Source organism: Diabrotica virgifera, chromosome 1 (assembly GCF_917563875.1).
Source record: "Diabrotica virgifera virgifera chromosome 1, PGI_DIABVI_V3a".
Classification (NCBI taxonomy): Eukaryota; Metazoa; Arthropoda; class Insecta; order Coleoptera; family Chrysomelidae; genus Diabrotica; species Diabrotica virgifera.
In genome coordinates, this window is record NC_065443.1 from 161,054,803 (window position 1) to 161,075,111 (window position 20,309).

General features: G+C 32.4%; 1 protein-coding gene across 2 annotated transcripts in view; it reads left to right on the forward strand.

Annotated features, from left to right (window-relative positions):
* The window catches only part of LOC114338630 (cytochrome P450 4C1-like), a 198,134-nt gene extending 178,784 nt beyond the window's left edge, over positions 1-19,350 (forward strand). For both annotated transcript variants that reach the window (XM_050645596.1, XM_050645604.1), the window contains one exon: positions 19,114-19,350. In XM_050645596.1, the coding sequence (XP_050501553.1) occupies positions 19,114-19,274 (161 nt within the window). In that variant the 3' untranslated portion in view covers positions 19,275-19,350. The remainder of the gene's footprint in view (positions 1-19,113) is intronic.
* The last annotated feature ends 959 nt before the right edge of the window (positions 19,351-20,309 follow it).

The window sequence follows — 20,309 nt, forward strand, 5'->3', positions numbered from 1 at the left end:
ACAAAACATAAGACTACAATACGATTCTGATGTATACTCACATTTGTACCTCGTTCTCCCTACACGGTGTCTCAAACTTAACATAAGAAAAAATTTCTTTTCTTCTACCCGGTATAAGTTAAAAAAATAAGTTTGAGTAAACCTTTTCTCAATTGTGTAAATATTAAAGAAAAATCTAAAATAAAAAAAAAATAGCGGAATCCGTCTGTTCGCGAAAAAATCAACTATCAAAATCAACATAATTTTCTATATCCCTAACTTTTGACGAGCAGTTTATTAGGATTCCCTTTCGCTATATTTATGCAGGATAGTGTTTATCAACTTATTTAATTTTAGTTTAGGAATTCAATTGTGCGAATTACAGCTGCTGATAAACCTATTATTGACTTTGAAAAATACAAGAGCGTTATGATCGGTAATTTGATAAATACAAAAATAATAGTAAATAATCTGAGATTTTTGGGTTGCATTTTCAAGATTTTGTGTGTGTAGCATTTAGCATCAAAATGATTGCAAATGAGGGCCAAAAATTGCAGAACATATTATATCCAGTTTTGCCACTCCTAATAAAAGTCGGAAAAATCTTCAAAAACAAAATTTCATTAGTTGTCTTGTTCAATAGATTACATCAGTTGTCTTGTATAAGGTGTATTATGTCCACAAATTATTAATTTTCAAGAATCTAACAGCAACAGATTAACAGTTACTTCTACAAAATTGCAAATACAGTCCTGAATACACTGTATTGATACACTGCGCGAACCGTATGTATACTTCATAGTACTACGTCGACTGACTGCGGCAACCGGGTTGATCAGCACAGGCATGAAACAGCCGTACCAGAGACCATACTACTTTTATAACTAGCCGCAGTGAAAAGGTTAAGAGGATATTATACACGTTTAAACAGATATACAATTTTATATGTGTTTCTTTAAAGATTAAGATGTAATCTTTAAGATGCACTAAATTATTTTACCTTAGGCATGAAATAAATAACTTCTTTTTGAACAAATCAAGAAACATAAAACAAGACAAAAACTGAAAAATATCAGTTAAAAAAATGTTTGTCCAAAGTTATCAAAACTTTTTTTGAACAACTTACCTAAAGTACATTTAATAACAAGCTTAAAAAATAATAAACTAAAAAAAAATTTTGAGGAGCTCTTATACAGTATGTCTGCGTAACTGGGAAACTATTCATAATTTTTTTATTTTCACTTATACGAAAAAAAAGGTATTCTTTATACAATGCTCTACATCGTATATAATCTGAGATATCAGATATCAAATTTTATTAATTTTATACGAGGTATGTCAAAAGAAAAGATGTTTATAACTAAAAACTATGTTTCAATATTCAATTACATATTTCTAATTGAAATATTGTGAACTATAAAACTATTTAACTGTTAAGCGAAATTCAAATTTTTTACATATCTCGTATACAATTGAAAAGTTTAATATCTGATAGTCATATCTTAGATTTTAGACCAGGTATACCTAGTATTTTACAGGGAATAACTTTTTTTCTTAAAATTGATAATAAAATAGTTAGGTATCTTAATTGTAAAAAAATGATGTTGTGTATCCGAAATTTGAGAAAAATTTGCAATTTTTTTTTTTCAATTAGAAAGATGTAATTGCATATTAAAACATAGTTTTTAATTCCAAACAACTTTTTATAATAACAATCTTTGATATCCTGACATATAAAGCTATTTTACTCTTAACGAAATTCATATTTTTGACATAACTCGTATATTATAATTAATAAAATTTTATGTCTGATGGTTGAGTTTTAGATTTTAGAATACGCAGAGCATTTTATAAAAAATACATTTTGTTTCGTAAAATTGATAATAAAACAGAGTCCCCTATGGTTCATTGTTACGCAGACATACGGTATAAGAAATTTTTTGAATTTTCAAATTGTAATACCATATATACTGTTGTGATCTACTTTTTATTACTTTTATATCAATTAGTCTTTATTTGATTACTCCAATTAATTATTTAATCAATTATCCAATTGTCGCAAATCATACAAAAAATTAAGAAAAAATCTCAAGGTGCCTTTTTATAATACAAAAATATAATATCTAAATTATCTTATGTTATACTTATCTTCTCTCGTGGTTTCAGTATCTCTTAGTTGGTTCTTATCGGAAGAAAAATGGGAAAGGGAAATAAATAGAAATATAAAATAAGCATACAGAAATATCTTTTATTATCAAATTCAATACTTTAAAAATCGATCAATTCAAACCTGTGGACATAGCTGTCCGAATGAGATTTTTACCAATTAAAGGGCGTAGCCGGGTAAGATGATGAAAAGTGCCCCCAACTCGATTCGAATTCCATATAGGTCACCGTTTAGCATATATAGTGAAACTAACTTTCTGAAATTTTTAGTGCCCTAGGTGGTAATGTGACCCACCTAGAGCCTAATTAGGGTTTTTAGGCTTTTATTTTTTATCTCAGCCGCAACGAGAACTAGCAAAAAAATTTAAATAAAAAGTTGTAAACTTTAAGAAGTTCTGTCCGAAAAAAATTTTTTGTTAATTTTTGCCGGGAAATTTAAATTTTAGAACGATTTTAAAATTTTAAATGAGTATAATAAAATAACTAAGACATTCGTTTTCACGAAAAAAATATATAACGTGTATTTTTACACAATGTTTCACCCTGAATTTTTTCAAATTTTTAAAATTGGTGAAACGCACCTTTACAAATAAAAAACCGCATTTTTTCGCTTTTTTTCGTTTTTTGATACAATTTTATACATATTTTTTAAAAAGCTAACACCGTCACTAAAATGTGTAAAGAACTGAAAAATAATTGAGGTTTGCTTAATAAAAATTTTTTGTATCGCCATCCATTTTCAAGATACAGGGCGTTGAAGAAAACAAAATTTTACACATTTTTTACGATTTTGCCGAAACTACTGGCAACCTTGTAGTAAAAGTTAACGGGTTTTAAGAGGCAGTTATTTTGCATGTTTTGACATACAATTAAGGATTTGATATTCATCATAGGCGCGCATAGGGGTAATGGTTTGAAATTTTCAAAGAAAAAAAGATAGTACGCCACTGACATATTTCAAATTAAAAATCATTTTTGAATTCCTCGTTCAATTTTCTATAAAAAAACTATCTTCTCATTTTTTTCATACGATGCGCCGTTTTGCTGCAAAAAATAAAATATCTTAACGCTTCCAAACTATTCGAATTAGATTTTATAATGGATGTACGAGTTTATGTAACAGATGTAGAAACTACTAGAAGTTCGAATACTTTGTAAGGGTTAAGTGTTTTATTTTTTGAATAAAAATGGCGCGTCGTATGAAAAAATAGGAAGATAGGTTTTTTGTCACAAATTGAACGAGAAATTCAAAAACGATTGTTAATTCTATTAAATTACACTACATGTAAATCAAAATGTAGTTCTGAAGCTATTTTCTTGTGGCATTTTTATAATCAAGTATATTCAAATGGGAAATAAGCCACAATTTTACCTAAAAATGATTTTATTAACGTTTCGACGCCCAAGTCGGGTGTCGTTGTCAAAATACAAAATAATACTAAATAAACAAAAATGTTGTTGCTTAGTAAAAAATTCTTCTAATAATTTATTTAATCTGACTCATTTATATCGGCAATTTAGACACGTATTATACATTTTAAAGTAGACGACTTTAAAATGATATTGCCAATATTGATGAGGTGCGTTCCTGGGACGACTTTACTAAAAGATAGTTCATTCGATTACATGAAATCAATCCCAACTCAAGAATATCCGCCACAAAAAATCATAGCATGTGATCTGTCTTTAAAAAGACAACCAAATGCAACGGTGGCACTGAAATTCTCGCGTTATAGATTCCATAGTAAATCACGAGGGAAAAGTAAATTTTTATTATATAATCTCAAAAATAAATTTTTGAGAGTAAACTAAATGTAAACCCAAATACTTACGATGTCGGGATAGTATCACGAGGTTTTTCCTGGTTTTCCCTCGTGATTTACTATGGAATCTCTAAAGCGAGAATTTCAGTGCCACCGTTGCATTTGGTTGTCTTTTTAAAGACAGATCACATGCTATGATTTTTTGTGGCGGATATTCTTGAGTTGGGATTGATTTCATGTAATCGAATGAACTATCTTTTAGTAAAGTCGTCCCAGGAACGCACCTCATCAATATTGGCAATATCATTTTAAAGTCGTCTACTTTAAAATGTATAATACGTGTCTGAATTGCCGATATAAATGAGTCAGATTAAATAAATTATTAGAAGAATTTTTTACTAAGCAACAACATTTTTTTTATTTAGTATTATTTTGGCAATGGGCAAAATATTATTTTGGATGAATTCCAGGCAAAGATAGGACTAAAACAAGGCTGTGTACTAAGTCCATTACTTTTCTCAATGGTACTAGATGACGCAATAAAGCAATGCAAGGAGAAATCTAAAGACATGATATTGGGAAAATGGAAAATGAACAATGTACAAATACAAGAATTACTATTTGCAGATGATATGGTATTGTTAGCTGACACGGAAGAGAAACTGCAACAAATAATAAACATTTATATAAAAGAACTAAGAAAAATGAACATGGAAATAAACATAGATAAAAGTAAAACAATGGTTATGGCAACTACAAAAAAAGTGATAAAAATTAAGGTAGAAGGACAAGTTTTGGAACAAGTAAACAGCTACAACTACTTAGGTACAATTATTGAAGAAGATGGTAAAATAGACAAAGAAATAAACAATAAAATAGGAAAAGCAGGGACAATTTATAATACTATAAACAATAACGAAAAAAGTATATGAAGTCAGAGTACAAGGGAAAAATAAAGTAGGTCGCCCAAGAATGAGATGGGAAGAACAAGTTAGACAAGAAGCAGAGAAGAGAGGACTGCAATGGAGTATGGTAAAACAATTGGCTCAAAATAGAACAGCATGGAAAAGAAGTATCAAAGAAGCACCACAAGATTAAAACATATGGACAGAAAAATGGGTCAAATAAGTAATTTATATTTATTAAAATTGTATTGTTAAAATAAAAGTTTTGTATAATTATTAAAATGTATTGAAATGTAGATATTGAACTAGTTGTAAACAGCCCAACACCGAAAGGTACGAATGGGCTTAACTGATTAAATAAATAAATAAATAGTATTATTTTGTATTTTGACAACGACACCCGACTTGGGCGTCGAAACGTTAATAAAATCATTTGTAGGTAAAATTGTGGCTTATTTCCCATTTGAATATACTTAATCAAAATGTAAATTCGTACAGGTTAAAACAAATTTTATATTAAAGTTTAGGTGGGCAAAAAAGATATTTTCAAGAAAGTATCCAAATCATACAAGGGAATCATTTTTTTAAATAATTAAAAAGGGGTCATTTTTGCAAAAAAAATAACTTTTTTAACTTCTGAGGTCATTCAGTTACTAATGAAGGTCTCTGGGACTGTTTTTTGCAAAGTTAAATGGTAAGTCTTTCACATAAGACTTACTAAGTTAAATTTGACCCCTATTTATTTAAATAATTAAACATAAAACTTTAAAATCAAAGGGCCAAGCCGGGTAACATGATGAAAAGTGCCCCCAACTCGATTCGAATTCCATATAGGTCACCGTTTAGCTTATATAGTGAAACTAACTTTCTGAAATTTTTAGTCCCCTAGGTGGTAATGTGACCCACCTAGAGCCTAATTAGGGTTTTTGGGCTTTTATTTTTTATCTCAGCCGCATCGACAACTAGCAAAAAACTTTAAATAAAAAAGTTGTAAGCTTTAAAAAGTTCTGTCCGAATAAAAATTTTTGTTAATTTTTGGCGGGAAATTTAAATTTTAGAACGATTTTAAAATTTTAAATGAGTATAATAAAATAACTAAGCTAAGTTTCTATAAAACCGAAAAGATGCGGTTTTTTATTTGTAAAGGTGCGTTTCACCAATTTTAAAATTTTTAAAAAATTCAGGGTAAAACGTTGTGCAAAAATACACGTTATATATTTTTTTCGTGAAAACGAATGTCTTAGTAATTTTTTAATACTTATTTAAAATTTTAAAATCGTTCTAAAATTTAAATTTCCCGCCAAAAATAAAAAAAAATTAAAGCTAACAACTTTTTTATTTAAAGTTTTTCGCTAGTGCTCGATGCGGCTGAGATAAAAAATAAAAACATAAAATCCCTAATTAGGTTTTAGGTGGGTCACATGACCACCTAGGGGGCTAAAAATTTCAGAAAATTAGTTTCACTATATATGCTAAACGGTGATCTATATGGAACTCGAATCGAGTTGGAGGCACTTTTCATCATCTTACCCGGCTAGGCCCTTTATTCTAGTTCAAATAAAAATTTATCGGTTTGTTCCCGATGACTTTGATAAAACAAGCTAAACAAACAAATTTAGGTATTCGCAAAATTACTTATACTTCCTATTTAATTTTTGAAATATTGGAATCTTAATTCATATGCTTTTTCTCAGAATTTTAGTTTCCGAACATAAAAATATCTTTCACATAAATTGACTGACCTTTTGCTTCACTCACAATGATGTCTCCTCTTGACCCAAACAGCTCTCCCTTGTTGACTATGTTAGGCTACCCATCAAAGCCCTCTCCGTTCTCAAGCTTCAATCCAGCAGCATACCAGCACTAATTCTCCAAATAAACAACGAGCCAGGCCTCTTTTAACCAGTACTCGATTCAAACACTTCCAAAATTCTCTCCTCTCCTTCTCACAATAATACAGAATCAAAGAGGTATTTCTTCTCAATTTGATCTGTCTCTCGTTCCACTTTTCAGCTCCACTCTCCACTATCAAATAACCACTGGTACTTGCTTTTAACTATCCACGAAAACATTGACTGCTCTTTCGCGATGCCGATTACATAATAATCCCTCTTTCCAAAACTCTTGAAAAATCCACCTTCTCTCCTTCCCATTCCAAATTGCCAAACCAATCAGAGACATTTCTTCTTCCCCATTCTTTTTTTCATTCGAAAAAAAACCCACTCATACTTTCAAAAATATTCCTACCATCATAATAATTACTTTCGGGAAATTCTACAAAATTTACTCGGGGTTAAACAAAAAGAGATTAAAATTCCAAACTTTTTTTTTACATTATTTTCTAAAGATATCATTACCTGTGGCTTTTGGCCTCGTGCATAACAAAGCACCGTTATAATCTCCAAATACCCTGAACAATTATTGTATATTCATATCACTTTCTTTCCTAATGTCTTTTATTTTCAGGAAAAAAACTCATTAAAAATAAACTTATTTCTTAAAAACTACCTTATAATAAATAGTTACAAATCAATATACAGGGTGTATCAAATTTATGTGCCCGCGTTATCATTAAAATTAATAAAGTTTTTATTCTATATTTGATTGATAAATTGATACACAATAACATTCCCGCCTTGTTTTGAGATAAAATCGTTTTTTCTTAAATACAACAAAAAATTATTTTCTCTCGACAACAACTTTTCCCTTGTTATCAAAAATTTTTTTTAACCTAATTTTCTTACCCTACCTTAAATTTACGCATTTGTCTTTATTCGTGGTACTTATACACATCATGGATATTGTAAACTCCTCGTATCTTTTCTGAGTCCACATGCCTCAGGACATAACTGTTTATTCCATTTTCATTGTGTACGATGTATGGGCCCTCGAAAATAGGCATTAGCTTTGCGCAAACGTCCCCTGTGAGATTTGATACTCGTAATGCCCTTACCAGCACCTTTTCTCCCTTCTGAAAAGTCACTGGTCGTCGTCTTCTATTATGATTTTGTCTTTGGAGATATTTCTCATTACTGCGCTGCAGCCTCCTCTGCACAGTTTCCAAAACTAGTTGGTATTCCCTCTGCTCAGGTTCTTCCCATGGTCGTACTGGCATAACACCCTTCATGATATATTCCGGAGTCTCTTTTGTCACCGTACTTGGAATGGTGTTTAAATAGTTTTCTATTTCTGCCACTTTCCTATCCCATCGTCGATGTTGTCCATTTGCAGCAATGCGAAGGAATTTCGTAGTCTCCTTTATAAAACGCTCTGAAGGATTACTTTGGGGATGTCGGATACTGGCAAAATTTGTCCCTATTCCCCTGTCTTGAAGCTGTCCCTTGAAACGCTCACTCCGGAAATACGTCGCATTGTCTAAGAGAATTCTTCTGGGTGTTCCTACGGTGGCTATAGAATTGTCAATCTTTCTCATTATTTCTTCCCCTTTTGTCGTACGGCAACTGTATAACTTCACATATTTTGAAAATATATCGACCATCACCAAAATATGTTTGTTCCTTTGCGTGGTCACTATCAGGTCACTTAACATATCTATTGCGACAATATCCAATTGTTGACAAGACACAATATTTTTAGTACTATTTTCATTTCTGAAATTTCTGCTTTTATATCTTTGACATATTTCGCATTTTTGGGTCACTTCTTTGGCAATCCGGTAATCTTTTCGGCAGATATAGTTTTCTCGAAAAACCAACCAAACCTTCCTGGTACCGATATGTCCATTGTCATCGTGTAATTTCTGTATGATCGTCACTGCCAATGTCTGTATTACCAAATATAGTTCCTTTCCATCGATTCTTTTGAAGAAAATGTCATTTTCCCTCTCCGCTCTTCTTTTTTCTCTTTCCTCCAGATCTTCTTGATTTGTTCTTATTTCGTTTAACGAAAACACACCTTCCCCTTGTGTCAAAATATTTAATCCCACATGAAAAGCAATAACTTCCTTTTTTCCATTTTCTTCATCCCGTGTGAGAGCGTCGGCTATAATGTTGTCTTTTCCTTTTATATATCGAAACTTAAAATCATACTCCTGCAGTAACAAAATGCCTCGATGTATGCGATTGTTCCAATCGATTTTTCATGATATGCACCAAAGCTGCATGATCTGTTTCGATGATGAATTTTGCTCCCAATAGATAAAACCTTAACTTGTTTACACAAAAAAGTACGCTAGCAAACTCTAATTCAGTCACACTGTATTTTCTTTCGTGTGTTTTTGTCACCCGGGAAATAAAACAAATTGGCACTTCTTGGTTGTCTTGTATCTGCGACAAAACTCCCGCGAATTTTTGTATGGATGCATCAGTTCGTAGTATGAAAGGTAAATTGTACATGGGATGATATACTTTCCTTCCTTTGGAGAATTCTTCTTTTAATATTTGGAAAGCCTTCTCTTGTTCTTCTTTCCAATTCCATTTAACACCTTTCTTCAGTAATTTTATCAATGTAATCTCCTTCTGGCTCAAATCAGGAATTAGTTTTTTGAAATAGTTGATTGTCCCGAGAAAACCTCTCAATGTTTTCAAATTCGTTGGCCTTGGGTATTCATCTATGAGTTTCACCCGGTCCTCGGCTAAACTGACTGTTTTTGTTTCCATTTAAAACCCAAATATATCACTTCTTTTTGAAAAAATTGACATTTTTCAATATTCAATTTTAATCCGGGCTTGTCCAACTCTTCCAAGATAAAAAAAATTGTTTTCATTCTGGTGGGATATGTTATATGCCATTAGAGTGAAAACTTAGTCTCTTCTTCTTCCAAGATAATTTTTATGTGTTTCAAATGACTCGATGTATCTGGTGAAAAAATTAGTAAGTCGTCGATGTAGTGTACTATGAAATCTTCATATTTGTTTAATATTTTATGGAGAGCTCTTACCAGTGCTACACAAGCACTTTGTAACCCAAAGGGCACTACTTTAAATCGGTACACAATACCATCGATTGAAAAAGCGGTGTAGTTTCTACATTTTTCTGCTAAAGGTATCAACCAAAAACTGTGTTTTAAATCAATTTTAGAAAAAATATGTGATCCCGTAATTCTTCCAAAAATAGCCTCGATGTTGAGAGGTGATTCATATTGAGATATCGTGTGTTGATTTATATTCCGGGCATCCAAACATAGCCTCAATTCTCCACTGCTTTTTTTACAATCACGATTGGGTTGATATACGGCGAGTCACATCTCTCTATGATTTGATCCTTTAACATTTTATTGATTTCTTCTTTCGCCTCCTGTCGGTACTTATATGGGAGAGGGTAAGTTTTCGATCGAAAATTTTCTAAGTCTTTAACGTCAAATGAATGTTCATACTTTTCGGCTACTCTGTTTTCTTCATTTATTAAATTTTCATATTCCCTCAATATTACACGCAGCTCCTTCTCCTTTTTTTCTCCACATACCAATTTTCTTTCTTTTTCCTCCGATTCTTTACACATGTTTATTGTGTATTCTGCCTCCTCCATTTCGCATAGTTCTTCTTCAAATATCACAGTTTCAATTGTATCTTTTCCGCCTTCTTTTGTTAGTCTGATCTCTTCGTCTTCTGGGCTCATCTCTTCTTTTGAGGAATCCCATACTTTATTTTCTCTTGTCAATCTTTCTTCTTATTTCTCTTCTTCTGGGCTCATCTCTTCTTTTGAGGAATTCCAAGTTTTATCATCTTTTGGTAATCTCATTTCTTCTCTTTCTTCTTCTGGGCTCATCTCTTCTTTTGAGGAATCCCATACTTTATTTTCTCTTGTCAATCTTCCTTCTTATTTATCTTCTTCTGGACTCATCTCTTCTTTTGAGGAATCCCAGGCTTCATTTTCTTTAACTATCTTATGCTGCTTTCTCCTATTTCTTTTCTCTCCTTGCTTCATCGCCAAATTCATTTTCACCGTTTGTTTTTTGTTTAAGTCATCCTTTTTCCGTTTCTCATGTTCCTTATCCATTTCCAGAATGTCCTGTTCTTCTTTTTTTCCTCTGTTATTTTCATCGTGTTATTTTTGAAATCTATCACCACATGTTTTTCTGACAATTCATCCACTCCTACGATCATATCATGCATCATGTTCGGCATTATAACACATTGTAGTGCATAAAATTTCTTACCCAATCGTACCCTTATTCATATTCCTTCATTTATAGTTGCCAAATTCCGTTTATTTGCGCCCACTAAATTTACCCTGGGAATTTTGTAAATTAAATTCGTTAAGTCAACCTCTTCTATTAATTTCCTGTTAATCAATGTAATTTCCGAACCAGTATCAATCATAATTTTAATTGGTTTCTCATTGATAAAACCATCTATAAATTTTAAATTTACTCCACTTCTTTTATCATTATTTCCTGCTATTTTAATAAATTCCTTCGGGTGACAAAAAATTCCTGTTTGTTCTTTTGTGTCTAGTGAGCGCCTTCGTGAAAAGACGCTTGCTGTTCTTTTCCGCTTCTTCTTCCGTCGCTTTGTCTCTCATCCTCATATTCACCTATTTGCGTATTGTTTACTGTTCTTCTATTTTCTCTTTGGACCCGTATCGGTTTCCACGATTTTTCTGTTCATTCCTTCTATTATCATTTCTGTCTTCTTGATATTTGCGGGTGCTATTTCTATTCTGGTTTTCTCGATATCTGTCTTCGTTCCATTGCCGATTTCTTTGTTCATAGTTTCCTCTTCCGTTGTCTCTATTTTCGTTTTCCCTCCTATCTCTTCTTGTATAATCTCTCCTAAACTTTTGTCTTCTATCTCTATAGTCTTGATTTTCGCGTTGTCTATAATTTTCTTGCGATCTTCTTATTTCTCTTTCTCTCATTTTTGTTTCTCGTATTTGTAAGAATTGGCACAAACTCTCGATATCTTTGTAGTTTTGTAAAGTTATGTGATCTTCTAAGGTATCTTCAAAATGTCTGGCTATCAGTTCTACTAACTGTTCGGATGAATAATTGTACTGTAGGTGTTTTGCATTGTTGTATAATTGTAGTGCATATGTTTTTTCTGAAATACCCATTCTATCATGGTTCCTCCCATTTTGCAACTCCTTGTTTATTTCTATCTGTTGTATTTTTCCCCAGAAATAACTCAGGAACTTTTGTTCGAATTTATGCCAATTGTCCAATTTTTCTTCTTTGCTATCAAACCATAAACTCGCCTCATCTTTAAGACGGTTCCTTATTGTTTCTTTGGCTGTTTCGAAGTTACCAATGTATCGTACTTTATTTTTTAAATTAATTATGAAAATTACTGGGTGTAATTTTTTTTACATCCCCGCCAAATCTTATTTTCACATCCTCTGTACTATGGATAATCGTTTCTCTTCTTTCTCCGGAATTTTGTTGATTCCTGATTTCCTCCATTTTTCTCTCTATTTCTCGCCTGTCTTCTTGTAAAGCATTTTCAAATTTTGCTTCCATTTCTTCTATCTTCTTGTCTTGTTCCGCCATTTCTTTCCTATCATTTTCCAAACAAACTTTTACTTCCTTTTCATATTTGTCCAGACGCTTTCCAATTTTTATATTATTTTCTTCTATTGCTTGTTTCATTTTTTGTTGTGTTTTATCCATTTTTTGATCCATTTTTTGTTGTGATTCATCCATTTTTGATCCATTTTTTGTTGTGATTCATCCATTTTTTGACCCATTTTTTGTTGTGTTTCATACATTTTTTGTTGTGTTTCATCCATTTTTCGTTGTGTTTCCCTTTGATTTTCTTCCTGATTTTCTTGCATTGTATCCATTTTTTGTGACTGGAGTTGCATCAGTTGTAATAATTTATCTGTTCCTGATAATTCCTGTTTTTCTGATGCCATGATTGTTGTTTCGAAAATGTCTTCTTGTTCTATATGTTCTTCTTGTTCCAAATGTTCTTCTTGTTTTTTGTTTTCTTTGCTTTTGCTTCTGGTTATCGACATGTAGTTAAAATTCATCCCCGCCTGATACGAAATTCGAAAATACCTTGTATGCTGTAGAGACGAAAGTTTTCTCTCCCCAAATATAATCAATTATTAATCACACAATTTTTTTTATTTATCAAAATTCAAATCAATCAAAAATAAAATAAATATGTAAAAACTGTACCGAGATAAAAATAACTCAAACAAAATATTTCATAAATTTTAAATATATCAACTTTTTCTGACGGGCAAATAAATTTTCCTTCACCTGTTTTTCCCTTTCCTATCCTTTCAAATTCATAACCAGAGATACTTTTATGCCTCACGTTGGTTCGCCATGATGTGATCTACTTTTTATTACTTTTATATTCATTAATCTTTATTTGATTACTCCAATTAATTATTTAATCAATTATCCAATTGTCGCAAATCATACAAAAAATTAAGAAAAAATCTCAGGGTGCCTTTTTATAATACAATAAAATATCTAAATTATCTTATGTTACACTTATCTTCTCTCGTGGTTTCAGTATCTCTTAGTTGGTCCTTATCGGAAGAAAAATAGGAAAGGGAAATAAATAGAACTATAAAATAGGCATACAGAAATATATTTTTTCTTCAAACGTCAAATAATGATGACATTACTTATCTAACCTGATCCTGTCAAAGTTTGATGTCTCCGCCGGCAGCAATTTTTTTCCCATTTCTTTACGGCGGAGGGAAAAATGTTGTCATGGCAACAATATGAAACATGTCACAAAGCAACAATACAAATGTCATTAACAACAATTAAACATCATTTTTATTTATAGTAATATTAAAAGTACAATTAGTTAATGAGGCATTTTCAAAATTGAAACCGTGCAAAAATGTTCCCGACTCTTGATACGCATTGGTAATTTTTGATGATACTGATGGTCGAGCACAACTTTCAGCAATCATTCCCGATGTTGGCGAATCATGAGGGTTTATCCCACCGACGACTTAATTATTTTAATTTCTAACATCTAGACGACTTTGATAGTTGTCACAGTTAATTTCGAGTAAAAATAGCGTATGAATTGTACTATTTATGGCTGAAAATTGCTACGTTTGAAGAAAAAATAGTATACTTTATTCGGCAAAGAAGCGACTTTTCTTGACTTGCTCTCTACTACGCGCCTCACTTCGTTCGGCGCGTAATATCGGGCGCGTCAAGAAAAGTCATGCTTCTCCGCCTCATAAAGTAATATACTATTATTATCAAAATCAATACTCTAAAAATCGATCAATTAAAACCTGTGGACATAGCTGTCCGACTGAAATTTTTACCACTTAAATTTATTCTAGTTCAAATAAAAATTTATCGGTTTGTTCCCGATGACTTTGATAAAACAAGCTAAACAAACAAATTTAGGTATTCGCAAAATTACTTATACTTCCTATTTAATTTTTGAAATATTGGAATCTTAATTCATATGCTTTTACTTAGAATTTTAGTTTCCGAACATAAAAATATCTTTCACATAAATTGACTTACCTTTTGCTTCACTCACAATGATGTCTCCTCTTGACCCAAACAGCTCTCCTTTGTTGACTATGTTAGGCTACCCATCAAAGCCCTCTCCGTTCTCAAGCTTCAGTCCAGCAGCATACCAGCACTAAATCTCCAAATAAACAACGAGCCAGGCCTCTTTTAACCAGTACTTGATTCAAACAACTCCAAAATTCTCTCCTCTCCTTCTTACAATAATACAGAATCAAAGATGTATTTCTTCTCAATTTGATATGTCTCTCGTTCCACTTTTCAGCTCCACTCTCCACTATCAAACAAACACTGGTACTTGCTTTTTAACCCTTAACTACAGACATCCGGTGTTTTTTACCGGCGGGCATTCCCAAAATGTGGATTTCGTGGTAACCTCACAACTTACAAGTTCATGTGTCTCTGTACCTCTCGGGCAGTTTGTATAACAATGCTAGTCAAAGCGTGTATTGTGTATTGTCAATATTTTCTTTTCTGGTACACATCAAAAATCTTCCTGGACATCCTGGACCTTCAATGAAGGTTAAATTTGAAGATCAAAATTTTGAGGCCACTTTGCAAAAATGGAATTGCCATTTAATTTTTTTACAATTTTACCCCTTGCAGATTTTTTTTCATGGATGTAAAAATTTTTGTGGATGCTATTTTATATTTCCTTTGTGATTCTATGTTACGTTTATTTGTTAAAAAAACGTTTAAATTTTTGTCCATAGCATTTTTGGCCGTTTGTTTCAATAGACCAAAAATGTTACCAAAATTCTGGTTTAATAGATTATTCTTCAACAATCTTGAATTATATTATTAAAATCACTCATTTTACCATTTTTCCTTATCTAGAGACTCCATAAAAACACATAATGGAAAACGTTTTTGTTTTTTATTATTAACTTTATATTTTGACTCTATTTTATAATGACCGGTAAAAAATACCGGGAGTCTGTAGTTACGTGATAATATTGGGATGTCTGTGGTTAAGGATTAACTATCCACGAAAACATTGACTGCTCTTCCGCGATGCCGATCACATAATAATCCCTCTTTTCAAAACTATTGAAAATTCCACCTTCTCTTCTTTCCATTCCAAATTGCCAAACCAATCAGAGACATCTCTTCTTCCCATTCTTTTTTTCGTTCGAAAAAACCCACTCATACTTTCAAAAATATTCCTACCATCATAATAATTACTTTCGGGAAATTCTACAAAATTTACTCGGGGTTAAACAAAAACAGATTAAAATTCCAAACTTTCTTTTACAATATTTTCTAAAGATATCATTACCTGTGGCTTTTGGCCTAATGCATAACAAAGCACCGTTATAATCTCCAAATACCCTGAACAATTATTGTATATTCATATCACTTTCTTTCCTAATGTCTTTTATTTTTCAGGAAAAAAAACTCATTAAAAATAAACCCATTTCTTAAAAACTACCTTATAATAAATAGTTACAAATCAATATACAGGGTGTATCAAATTTATGTGCCCGCGTTATCAATAAAATTAATAAAGTTTTTATTCTATCTTTGATTGATAAATACACAATAATACAGTAATATGGGGCAAATGAAAGGAATAAATTCGTTATTTCGTAAACCGGCGACTTTACGGAGAAATCCCGAAACAGCTTGATTTTTATTTTTAAATTATGATATTTTGGCATATATGTCATACTAGTGACTTCATCCATCTGGGCGTGATGACGTGATCGATGATTTTTTAAATGAGAATAGGGGTCATGTGCTAGCGCATTTGAAAGTTTATTTAATTATATATTCAATTATATATATTTAATTCAATATATTATTTACATAATTATTTATACAGTGTGTCCAAAATTGTTTTTTAAATTAAATTATTTGCCAAAAAAATAGAAAAATGTATGTCATTTATTTAATTCAAAATACACTTAGCTGCTGTCAGAAATCAGACAACAATGTTTATCACAAATAAACGTTGCTTTTCGCTTAAAGTAAATGTTTAAAGTTCCAAGAGGCAGTTGGCTGGCGGGAGCTGGCTTGAACATTGAATTTAATCGAAAATCAATGTTTATTTCTGAAATAAACATGTTTTTCTGTTTAAGGGCAAAATTAAAATGTATTTTGTGTTAAATAAATTACATGCATACTTCTTTTTTTTGTCAAATAATTTAATAAAAAAATTTTTTTTAGACACCTTGTACAAATAATTATATAAATCAAAAATGAATAACCATTTTCAATTTCGTTGCAAAACGAAAATACAGCCGAACCATATTCCAGTCCAATCAGAGAGTGCTGCAAGCACCTCTACCGGTTTCGAAACTTATTAGTCTCTCATCAGGAGGCACATATGCTGCTCTCCCTGATCCAACCAAAACAAACCCCAGCGTGCAGTCCCGAATTGCAACGAACGAAATGGCATAGATGCCCTAGCGGCAACTGCTAGCAAAAGACTAAGTTTTCACTCTAATGGCATATAACATATCCCACCAGAATGAAAACAATGGGAACCTTCTCTGGTTACACCTCCGAGGCTTCTACAATTTGCAAGCCATACGGATGCTGAGACTAAGGAAGATGAGGGAATTCTACAATTTACAATTCACGTCACATCTGCTCAGCGCGGTAAAGTTCCAACGAGACTGGTTCCATTCATACTCCACACAGAGTAAATGTAAATCAAAAATGAATAACCATTTTCAATTTCGTTGCAAAACGAAAATACAGCCGAACCATATTCCAGTCCAATCAGAGAGTGCTGCAAGCACCTCTACCGGTTTCGAAACTTATTAGTCTCTCATCAGGAGGCACATATGCTGCTCTCCCTGATCCAACCAAAACAAACCCCAGCGTGCAGTCCCGAATTGCAACGAACGAAATGGCATAGATGCCCTAGCGGCAACTGCTAGCAAAAGACTAAGTTTTCACTCTAATGGCATATAACATATCCCACCAGAATGAAAACAATGGGAACCTTCTCTGGTTACACCTCCGAGGCTTCTACAATTTGCAAGCCATACGGATGCTGAGACGAAGGAAGATGAGGGAATTCTACAATTTACAATTCACGTCACATCTGCTCAGCGCGGTAAAGTTCCAACGAGACTGGTTCCATTCATACTCCACACAGAGTAAATGTAAATCAAAAATGAATAACCATTTTCAATGGTTATTCATTTTGCAATATGAATAATTCATTTGCAATATTCATTATTCAATTTGCAAGCCGTATGGCTTGCAAATTGTAGAAGCCTCGGAGGTGTAACCAGAGAAGGTTCCCATTGTTTTCATTCTGGTGGGATATGTTATATGCCATTAGAGTGAAAACTTAGTCTTTTGCTAGCAGTTGTCGCTGGGCATCTATGCCATTTCGTTCGTTGCAATTCGGGACTGCACGCTGGGGTTTGTTTTGGTTGGATCAGGAAGAGCAGCATATGTGCCTCCTGATGAGAGACTAATAAGTTTCGAAACCGGTAGAGGTGCTTGCAGCACTCTCTGATTGGACTGGAATATGGTTCGGCTGTATTTTCGTTTTGCAACGAAATTGAAAATGGTTATTCATTTTTGATTTACATTTACTCTGTGTGGAGTATGAATGGAACCAGTCTCGTTGGAACTTTACCGCGCTGAGCAGATGTGACGTGAATTGTAAATTGTAGAATTCCCTCATCTTCCTTAGTCTCAGCATCCGTATGGCTTGCAAATTGTAGAAGCCTCGGAGGTGTAACCAGAGAAGGTTCCCATTGTTTTCATTCTGGTGGGATATGTTATATGCCATTAGAGTGAAAACTTAGTCTTTTGCTAGCAGTTGCCGCTAGGGCATCTATGCCATTTCGTTCGTTGCAATTCGGGACTGCACGCTGGGGTTTGTTTTGGTTGGATCAGGGAGAGCAGCATATGTGCCTCCTGATGAGAGACTAATAAATTTCGAAACCGGTAGAGGTGCTTGCAGCACTCTCTGATTGGATTGGAATATGGTTCGGCTGTATTTTCGTTTTGCAACGAAATTGAAAACGGTTATTCATTTTTGATTTACATTTACTCTGTGTGGAGTATGAATGGAACCAGTCTCGTTGGAACTTTACCGCGCTGAGCAGATGTGACGTGAATTGTAAATTGTAGAATTCCCTCATCTTCCTTAGTCTCAGCATCCGTATGGCTTGCAAATTGTAGAAGCCTCGGAGGTGTAACCAGAGAAGGTTCCCATTGTTTTCATTCTGGTGGGATATGTTATATGCCATTAGAGTGAAAACTTAGTCTTTCAATTATATAAATGTTTATATTGCTGAATAGAGAATTGAATTACCTTTATTCCTATTTAAAAAAATCATCGATTAAGTCATCACGCCCATACGGATGACGTCACTAGTATGACATATATGCTAAAATATCATAATTTAAAAATAAAAATCAATCTCTTTCGGGATTTTTCTTGAAGTAGTTGGTTTACGAAATAACGAATTTATTCCTTTCATTTGCACCATAGTGTATAATGCCGGATTCAGCATAATCAACAACAAAATAGAAAATATTATATTTATCATTTTACAAAGTAAAATGATGAATATAACGATATTTTTAAAATTATTTATACAAAACAATTGTTATGGTTTAAACAATGAATAAACAATTAGCGGCTAAATCTGTGAGTAGAACTTTTTACTTTAGAACTAACAAAAAAAGTTTTAGAAAAATATAAGTTTGTTTGAATTTTTCCGAAACAATGCATGGTTTCGACTCTATTTACCAAAAAATGAAAACAAAACTATAATTTTGTTAAATTTATGACTACAGACTAAAAGTAAAAAGTACATTATCAAACATTTAAAGACATTTTGAAGAAATTTGAAGAAAATATAATATATTTTTCCTAAATAAATCATATTTTTTATGTTTTTAGGTCAAAAATTTGCAATACTAGAAGTAAAAAGTACGCTATCGAAAATTTTAAGAAATTTTGAATTGATGCCAGCTACGCCCGTTCATGAACTTCAGCTAGCACCGCAGACTATATTAGTCTCTAAGAATGGGATTCGAATATCCATTAAAGAAAGAAGCTAATGAGTGAACTTCACTTTTTAAAATAAAAATTAGAGAATGTTTTTAATTAATGTGTTGAAATAAAACCTAATACAAATATTTTTCTTCATTCTACCTACCGAAAGACATAAACATTAATGTAAAATTATGCAGTACGGATAATACGTAAGGATAAATTTAGTAGAGTATGTTAAAAGCTGACCACCTGAGGAGAAATAGAATAATCGCTAAACACTGAGTTTGATCATACTCACGGACAAAATATTGCATATGCATGTGGAATGAAGAAAATGGACAGTTAACACGCAATTAGAAGTAGCTCCTGTTAAAAATTAAAATTCAGTGGTTTAAACGAACAGTAAATTAATGAAATTTAATATAGAACAAAATATAAAGTGCAGTGAATTAGTGTGTAAAACAACAGCCAGAATCTGTAAGTTATTGCATGCTTTTTCTCAATTTTAAAATTCGTAAACAGTAGAAAAATAGAAATTAATACAAATTACATGTCATTAAATTCCAATTTATTCATAAAAAGATAAGGTGATTAGTAATAATAGAGATAAAAGCCGTCGTACAAAAGTAGAAATAATCACTTCAAAATTTTTGAGATCTAAACAGGTCAGGGCTTAAAAAATTCAAAATAATAGTCAAAACGTTTAGTAGGTAGAAAGAACTCTTCCGCGGGGTTGAACCGAGGGTGTTTTTTCTGGCGCCAGCTGTAAATGCAGTCACACTGAATACCTAATTCGGTAGTCGCCTTGAGTCACTCATTTCCTTATACGGTCAACAGCTTGGGACAGAAGTCACACTCAATACCTAATTCGGTAGTCGCTTTGAGTCACTCATTTCCTTATACGGTCAACAGCATGGGACAGAGTCGATACGGGTAGACTGGTGGTGCGGTGATGATATATAAATACAGCGGAAGGCGATAGATATTTTGAATTGTTATCCTAAGTTCGTGGCGAAAATATTATAAGTTGGTGTGTGATTAATTTTGACCATTGTGAACGAGTTTAAGTATTAAAATAAATATATTTTCATAAATACTTG